Raw genomic sequence first — 9,667 nt, forward strand, 5'->3', positions numbered from 1 at the left:
CCAGCCTTACGCTTTCTACTGTAACTGTCCAGCCTTACACTTTCTACTGTAACTGTCCAGCTTACACTTTCCTAGTCTGGTGATCTGCGTGAGTATCCAGCTTACGCTTTCTACTGTAACTGTCCAGCCTTACACTTTCTACTGTAACTGTCCAGCCTTACGCTTTCTACTGTAACTGTCCAGCCTTACGCTTTCTACTGTAACTGTCCAGCTTTACACTTTCCTACTGTAACTGTCCAGCCTTACGCTTTCAACTGTAACTGTCCAGCTTTACGCTTTCTACTGTAACTGTCCAGCCTTACGCTTTCAACTGTAACTGTCCAGCTTTATGCTTCCAACTGTAACTGTCCAGCCTTACGCTTTCAACTGTAACTGTCCAGCTTTACACTTTCTACTGTAACTGTCCAGCTTTACGCTTTCTACTGTAACTGTCCAGCTTTACACTTTCTACTGTAACTGTCCAGCCTTACACTTTCTACTGTAACTGTCCAGCTTTACGCTTTCAACTGTAACTGTCCAGCCTTACGCTTTCTACTGTAACTGTCCAGCCTTACACTTTCTACTGTAACTGTCCAGCTTTACGCTTTCTACTGTAACTGTCCAGCTTTACACTTTCTACTGTAACTGTCCAGCCTTACACTTTCTACTGTAACTGTCCAGCCTTACACTTTCTACTGTAACTGTCCAGCCTTACACTTTCTACTGTAACTGTCCAGCTTTACACTTTCTACTGTAACTGTCCAGCCTTACACTTTCTACTGTAACTGTCCAGCCTTACACTTTCTACTGTAACTGTCCAGCCTTACACTTTCTACTGTAACTGTCCAGCTTTACACTTTCTACTGTAACTGTCCAGCCTTACACTTTCTACTGTAACTGTCCAGCCTTACACTTTCTACTGTAACTGTCCAGCCTTACGCTTTCTACTGTAACTGTCCAGCCTTACACTTTCTACTGTAACTGTCCAGCCTTACGCTTTCTACTGTAACTGTCCAGCCTTACGCTTTCTACTGTAACTGTCCAGCTTTACACTTTCTACTGTAACTGTCCAGCCTTACACTTTCTACTGTAACTGTCCAGCCTTACGCTTTCTACTGTAACTGTCCAGCCTTACACTTTCTACTGTAACTGTCCAGCCTTACACTTTCTACTGTAACTGTCCAGCCTTACGCTTTCCACTGTAACTGTCCAGCCTTACGCTTTCTACTGTAACTGTCCAGCCTTACGCTTCCAACTGTAACTGTCCAGCTTTACACTTTCTACTGTAACTGTCCAGCCTTACGCTTTCTACTGTAACTGTCCAGCTTTACACTTTCTACTGTAACTGTCCAGCTTTACACTTTCTACTGTAACTGTCCAGCCTTACACTTTCTACTGTAACTGTCCAGCCTTACGCTTTCAACTGTAACTGTCCAGCCTTACGCTTTCCACTGTAACTGTCCAGCCTTACGCTTTCTACTGTAACTGTCCAGCTTTACGCTTCCAACTGTAACTGTCCAGCTTTACACTTTCTACTGTAACTGTCCAGCTTTACACTTTCTACTGTAACTGTCCAGCCTTACACTTTCTACTGTAACTGTCCAGCTTTACACTTTCTACTGTAACTGTCCAGCTTTACACTTTCTACTGTAACTGTCCAGCCTTACACTTTCTACTGTAACTGTCCAGCCTTACGCTTTCAACTGTAACTGTCCAGCCTTACGCTTTCCACTGTAACTGTCCAGCCTTACGCTTTCTACTGTAACTGTCCAGCTTTACACTTTCAACTGTAACTGTCCAGCCTTACGCTTTCTACTGTAACTGTCCAGCCTTACGCTTCCTACTGTAACTGTCCAGCCTTACGCTTTCTACTGTAACTGTCCAGCCTTACGCTTTCTACTGTAACTGTCCAGCCTTACACTTTCCACTGTAACTGTCCAGCCTTACACTTTCTACTGTAACTGTCGGCCTAGCGGTGCGTGACTATAGCAGCAGGGTTTGTTGGTCACAGTGCAGCCCTGCTCTCTCCTCAGCCAGGGGCCGCCCCCCCCCTCCTCCGCCCCCCCAGCCCAGCACCCCCCCTCCACCCCCCCCGCTGCACCCAACAGCAAGAATGTCAAGCAGATGCTCCTGGACTGGTGCCGGGCCAAGACAGAACCATATGAGGTGAGTCTCTCTCCTCAGACATACAGAACCCACCATGACACTCTCTTAACCTCCCTCTCTCTGTCTGTCTGTCTCACTCTCTCTCTCTCTGTCTCTCTCTCTCTCTGTCTCTCTGTGTCTCTCTCTCTCTCTCTCTGTCTCTCTCTCTCTGTCTCTCTGTCTCTCTCTCTCTCTGTCTCTCTCTCTCTCTCTCTGTCTCTCTCTCTCTCTCTCTCTGTCTCTCCCCCCCCCCCTCCTCTCTCTCTCTATGTCTCTCCCCCCCCCCTCCCCTGCAGGGTGTGAGCATCAACAACTTCTCGTCCAGTTGGAGTGATGGCATAGCGTTCTGCGCCCTGGTCCACAGGTTCTTCCCAGAGGCGTTTGAGTACTCCACCCTGGACCCGGCCCAGCGCAGGGACAACTTCACCCTGGCCTTCACCACTGCAGAGTCAGTCCTCCTACACAACCACACACACACAACCACACACACACAACCACACACACACAACTACACACACACACACACACACACACACACACACACACACACACAACCATAACAACACACAACAACATGGAGCTGAAGCCTGTACCTCTCTCCTCACACCTATCTATTTATTCCCCTCTCTGTCTCTCTGTCTCTCTCTCTCTCCCTCTCTCCCTCCCTCTCTCTCTCTCTCTCTTTGTCTCTCTTCCTCCCTCCCTTCCTCCCTCCCTCCCTCACTCCCTCCCTCTCTCCCTCCCTCCCTCCCCTCCCTCCCTCCCTCCCTCCCCCTCCCTCCCTCCCTCCCCTCCCTCCCCCCCCTCCCTCCCTCTCCCTCCCTCTCCCTCCCTTCTTCCCTCCCTCTCTCCCTCCCCCTCCCTCCCTCCCGCTCCCTCCCTCCATCCCTCCCTCCCTCCCTCCCTCCCCTGCTCCCTCCCTCCCTCCCTCCCCCTCCCTCCCTCCCCCTCCCTCCCTCCCCCTCCCTCCCTCCCCCTCCCTCCCTCCCTCCCTCCCTCCCTGTGTGGTGCAGGCGTCTGGCAGACTGTCCCCCCCTGCTGGACGTTAATGATATGGTGCGCATGCTGGACCCTGACTGGAAGTGTGTGTACACCTACATCCAGGAGTTCTACCGCTGCCTGGTGGAGAAGGGCCTGGTGAAGACCAAGAAGAGGCCCTAGAACACCTGACCACACACTCTAGAACACCTGACCACACACAGACGTCAGGCAGACGTCAGGTCACGTGGAGGGGGGGAGCGTTCTAAATAAACGCTCCGTGTTTCACCAACAGAATGAAGAGTTGTGTCCACAAACCACGGGGAAGGATTAGGATACTTTAATACTGTAATGCTGTACGTGTGTGCGTGTGTGCGTGTGTGTGCGCGCGTGCGTGTGTGTGTGTGCGTGTGTGTCTGTATAATAATAATAATAATAATTCATTACATTTATATAGCGCTTTTCCGAGGCTCAAAGACGCTGAGTGTGTGTTTGTGTGTGTGTGTGTGTGTGTGTGTGTGTGTACAAGTGGACATCTGGCACTTAGGATCAGTACATTCCTCTGAGATTACACATCTGCATTAATCTCAGTCGCAGCCCAGGAGAACGAGGGAATGGCTTTTTATGGTGCGGCTGTGTTGCGCTCTGGCTGAAACAGCTTTCTGCTTTCTGTGTGATTGTCAGAGAGATGTTAGGTGGACTGCAGGGGTCTGGGTGGTATTGTGTGATAGGCTTGGGTCTCGTTCGCTCTTATCCCGTTTATAAATATATCTGCGGCATGTCCAGACTGAGGGAGGACCGCCAAACCATGTCTGTATTTGGCCGCTATGTAAACACCGCAAATGGGGCTGAACTTTGCTCGCTACATACCCGCGGGGGTGATGGGGGGGGGGGGCTGGTCCTTGGGGGGGGGGGGGGGGGGGTCCTTGGGGAAACACTTCCTCCACTAGATCTGCAATAACTTATTCCCTGTTATTATAAAATGTCTGCATGTTATTTGTGTGTATTTTTGACGTGCACTGTGTTATTATTATATATAGGTAAATACTAAATCGAATATTCTTTGTTGTATAACTCACAGAGTGGAAACTGTCTATAGACATAGATATATAGTTTCATATATCACTATTTGCACTTCTGGTTAGATGCATTTCGTTGTCTGGTACCTGACAATAAAGTTGAATCTAATCTAATACCTGCTTCTCTAATCGCACCATGGACACGTGTTGTAACTGTCTCATCCAGCCAGATGACGTCATGACAGCACAGTACTGTACCCCAGCAACGGTTCAGATGACGTCATGGCAGCACAGTAGTGTACCCCAGCAACGGTTCAGATGACGTCATGGCAGCACAGTAGTGTACCCCAGCAACGGTTCAGATGACGGAACAATCTTTGCTGACAGCGTAACATTTCCAGTAATATATATAGCATATATATAATATAATGTATAATTAAGCAATATCACACGAGAGGGAGTGTGTTATACTGAATATCAGCAGGGCTGTGATTGGGTCGTAGGTACGAGGCCGCAGGCCGAGTAGGAAGACAATCACAGCCCTGCTGATATTCAGTATAACAGCACGACCTCCAGTGTGATATTGCTTTTATACAACAGTTCTACAGCGCCATGTATTAGTTAACAGTAATAAGCAACAACAGATTATGATTTGTTTGTTTATTTAATCATTTATTTTGGCTCCGTCAACAAAAAATAGTTCCGCAACTGGACTGTTGCCTAGTAACCTGAACACAAACATCTGCAGGCTAGCTACTTTGTATTAACGGTCATTTCGGAGTGATACATATAGTTAAAAGTCCCAATGCTGTTATACTGTATATCAGCACTCATGGAATGCCTCTTGTCCAATCAAATTACTTGGTCGGAACTAACTGTTGTATAATTAAGCAATATCACAGGAGAGGGAGTGTGTTATACTGAATATCACAGGAGAGGGAGTGTGTTATACTGAATATCACACGAGAGGGAGTGTGTTATACTGAATATCAGCACGGCTGTGATTGGGTCGTAGGTACGAGGCCGCAGGTCGAGTTGAAGACGATCACAGCCGTGCTGATATTCAGTATAACAGCACGACCTCGAGTGTGATATTGCTTTTATACAACAGTTCTACAGCGCGATTTATTAGTTAACAGTAATAAGCGACAACAGATTATGATTTGTTTGTTTATTTAATCATAAAAATAAACAAAAAATAGTTCCAATCTGTGGTCCAAATGTTCTTTAAAGATATGCAAATTAACTCATATTTTAAGTTGATAATGCATCATTTGCATATTTAAACAGAACATTTCTGAAAACTTGTAATACAAAAAAATATTGTCTCAATGTAAGTAATCAACTGGGGAAGTTTCATGGTGATATCTTAGGTAACATTTTTTACCCATCAAAAAGTCCCCTGCCGTATTCTGCCCCCCTTCGCGTGAGTCGCACGTAGCTCGGGATGTGCTTGTGATAGAGTCATGAGCCATATGTCCTTTATGCGCCTGCGCCTGAACAAGTAGAGACCAACCCCGAGTCGATCAGAACTTCATACGCTGAGCTATGGTAACTTTCCCGCACCTACCGCACAATACCTCCGGAAAATCACAAAAAATTAGGCATTCACCGGTAGGGGGTAGGTGCGGAAAAAAGTTACCATAGCTCATCGTAGGAAGTTCTGATCGACTTGGGGTTGGTCTCTACTTGTTCAGGAGACCCAGGCGCATAAAGAACATGAAAGGGCTCATGTCTCTATCACAACCACACCACAGCTACGCGCGAATCATACGAAGGGGAGCAAGATATGGCAGGGGACTTTTTCTGTCAAAACTCCGGTTTTGAAGAAAAGCACTCCATACCTTTAAGAGGTGATAACCACTAATAAGCTGCCAAACCAAAAGGTCTATCATATCAAAACATAATCTAGGGATGTATAGGAATAACAAAATCACATCTAGAATTTGCCCAGAATTTGGTAATGAAAAATGGTTTGGCCCAAGGACTAATATCAGCACTCATGGAATGACTCTTGTCCAATCAAATTACTTGGTCGGAACTAACTGTTGTATAATATATAATATATAATGTATAATATATAATATATAATGTATAATATATGATTGATCGGAATGAGCGCTTTCAAGCGTACTGGTCACGCGGGCCTGGAACTCAAGGCGCCCCTGCGCAGTGCACGCGCTGAGATGTCATCACACTAGCAGGTCTAAACTACACATGTCATCAGTAGGTTTAAATGAATGAATGAATGAATGGTCTTTATTGTCATTGCTATAGTACAGATACCAAACAACGACATTTGGGAAACAAAATGCACTTTAGGTAAACTACTGATGTCAGGTTGACATTTAAATTCTCGACATGCCGGTGGTCTCCGATCAGCTCTCGGATTAATGTACGTGACCGAGACAGAGACAGATGAGATGGATGGGCACTTCTGTGAGCTAGCCTAACCAACCTGACCCGCAGCTGGGCTCCAGACCCGCACGGACACACCGCTGTTCTCCACCTCAGCTGGGCTCCAGACCCGCACGGACACACCGCTGTTCTCCACCTCAGCTGGGCTCCAGACCCGCACGGACACACCGCTGTTCTCCACCTCAGCTGGGCTCCAGACCCGCACGGACACACCGCTGTTCTCCACCTCAGCTGGGCTCCAGACCCGCACGGACACACCGCTGTTCTCCACCTCAGCTGGGCTCCAGACCCGCACGGACACACCGCTGTTCTCCACCTCAGCTGGGCTCCAGACCCGCACGGACACACCGCTGTTCTCCACCTCAGCTGGGCTCCAGACCCGCCCGGACACACCGCTGTTCTCCACCTCAGCTGGGCTCCAGACCCGCCCGGACACACCGCTGTTCTCCACCTCAGCTGGGCTCCAGACCCGCACGGACACACCGCTGTTCTCCACCTCAGCTGGGCTCCAGACCCGCACGGACACACCGCTGTTCTCCACCTCAGCTGGGCTCCAGACCCGCACGGACACACCGCTGTTCTCCACCTCCGGTTCATCTCAACCTTGGTGGTCGGCGCGTTGCTCTCTGGAGGGAAACACCTTCAGCCGCAGCGGTCAGGCTGCTGTCCCGTTACCGTGCACGCGCTCTCCATCACACTCTGTTCTCTTCTAATAATAATCATCATAACAACAATACTCATAATAACAATAATCATAATCATAATAATAACAACAATAACAATAATCATAATAATAACCTTTATTTGTATAGCACTTTTCATGCAAACGTTGCAGCTCAAAGTGCTTTAACAAAATAACTAAAGAATATAAGAATGACATAACAAGAAGTTATAAGTAAAGTAATTATAAGTAAATACATATATATATACATTACACATACACATATACAAATATAGGCTATAGATTCATCAACTAACATTAAAAGATACATTTAGGAAATAATACAGTCATTTAACAAGATTAATTAAAACGATTAATTTTCAGTCGTGACTTGAACATAATACGTGCTGCGGTTGACTGGCAGTGAGACACAATCTGGAGCATAACATGAGAATGCAGCCTCACTAAATCTCTTAGATAACTGAACTACACAGAGCATGTGATGGTCCCTCCGCTACGGCTGTCCTTCCTCGCGTCTGTTGGTGGATCATCTCCCCTCCTCTCGTCTCCTCTCGTCTCCTCTCCTCTCAGGCTGGTTGGTTGACAGCTCAGCGTTGCAGCGTGACGGAAGCGCCGGTCCGCAGACGTCCTGCCCCGCTGACTGCTGCTCCTGCACGGTGTCTCTACCGTCGGTGTCACGGTGTGTCTGCTCGTCCTGCTCGGTGTCTCTGCCTTTTCAGACGAGGAGCAGCCGGAGACTTTTCGTGTTGATTATTACAGACGATCGACATCGTTATTTTGATCCACAATCTGACAAAAACCGAATCAACGGGACAAGTCGACAATGCTCTGCCTTGCGTCAGACTGACACGGACTGGAGCGGTTCACCTTGCAGCAAGGTAGGATGGAGGGATGTAACCATGACAACAAGGTAGGATGGAGGGATGTAACCATGACAACAAGGTAGGATGGAGGGATGTAACCATGACAACAAGGTAGGATGGAGGGATGTAACCATGACAACAAGGTAGGATGGAGGGATGTAACCATGACAACAAGGTAGGATGGAGGGATGTAACCATGACAACAAGGTAGGATGGACGGACTTGTGTGTGTGTGATTGTTGCATGTTGGTGATCATAGATAAATGGTTGTTATTGTTTTGGGTGTAGATGTGTAAGGGTCATTAACATGCTGGGTGGTGTAGATGTGTAGGTGTGTAGATGTGTAAGGGTCATTAACATGCTGGGTGGTGTAGATGTGTAGATGTGTAGATGTGTAAGGGTCATTAACCTGCTGGGTGGTGTAGATGTGTAGGTGTGTAGATGTGTAAGGGTCATTAACATGCTGGGTGGTGTAGATGTGTAGGTGTGTAGATGTGTAAGGGTCATTAACATGCTGGGTGGGTGGTGTGTTGATGTGTGGCTGATCTAGTGAAGCTGTTGGTCATATGATGTGTGACAGAGGCTGGAGGTCATATCTAGAAGCAAGTCTGCTGGAACACAGCTGCAACAATTGTTTGGGTGGGGGGGTGGGGGGGATTGTTGGGGGGGCTTTTTCACTTTCAAATGCGTGTGCCACCCCATGCATGACTGACCACCACCACCCCACCGCTCCAAGACACGTGCGCGTGACGTAACGCTGTCAGGTGTGAACGCCCTTCGCTTCTCAGCCGTCACTCATTAATAAGTTAACGGGTATTTAGTCATTAATAAGTTAACGGGTATTTTAGTCATTAATAAGTTAACGGGTATTTTAGTCATTAATAAGTTAACAGGATATTAATTTCATCTCTGTAGGGAAACAAAGCAATGTGTAGGTGAGGGAGCTGGGCTGCCTGTCTCTGGTTAGACACCGCTATCATGTCCCTGTGTGTGGTTGGAGAACCTGTGTGTGTGTGTGTGTGTGTGTGTGTGTGTGTGTGTGTGTGTGTGTGTGTGGTTGGAGAGTTCGACCCCAGGCAGAAACACTGTGGCTGCGATCGTAAACTCCAGAGCGCACACTGCTGGGTTCAACCACGTCATAAAGGGACCGAGTGATTTGATTGGACCAGAGGCATTCCTTGAGTGCTGATCAGATCTCCAGAGCGAATTTACGAACGCAGCAGCCAGTGTGTCTGAAGCCGCCCCACAGAGGGCGCAGTGAGGGCATGATGAAGCCGCCCCATAGATGGCGCAGTGAGGGCATGAGGCAGACATCAGACCAGAGACTCTGGACCTATTATCCTTTTAGGCAACTGAACCCTACCCCCCCCCCCCCCTCCCCAAGGTATAGGGGCTGTGGGATGTAAACAGGGAGGGGGGGGGGAGTGAAAGTCGTTGCTAAGCAACAGGAAATTAGACCAGGATGTGGGTAGAACGTTGGTCCCCACCGCCTGGCTCAGTGTGATGACATCAGCAGTGATGTCATGGGCGCATGGGAGGGGGGGGGGCAGGCACTCAACCTCAACACACACACACACACACAC

General features: G+C 48.1%; 1 protein-coding gene across 1 annotated transcript; it reads left to right on the forward strand.

The window, feature by feature from the left end:
* Nucleotides 1-2,103: 2,103 nt before the first annotated feature.
* smtna (smoothelin a) lies at nt 2,104-3,285 on the forward strand (the record flags this gene model as incomplete). The annotated part of the gene is made up of 3 exons (XM_080551246.1): nt 2,104-2,145; nt 2,421-2,572; nt 3,138-3,285. The coding sequence occupies 3 exons, from the start codon at nt 2,104-2,106 to the stop codon at nt 3,283-3,285; spliced, it is 342 nt and encodes a 113-aa protein (XP_080407372.1).
* Nucleotides 3,286-9,667: the final 6,382 nt, after the last annotated feature.

This window comes from Nansenia antarctica (genome assembly GCF_963989245.1).
Source record: "Nansenia antarctica genome assembly, contig: SCAFFOLD_1012, whole genome shotgun sequence".
Lineage (NCBI taxonomy): Eukaryota > Metazoa > Chordata > Actinopteri > Argentiniformes > Microstomatidae > Nansenia > Nansenia antarctica.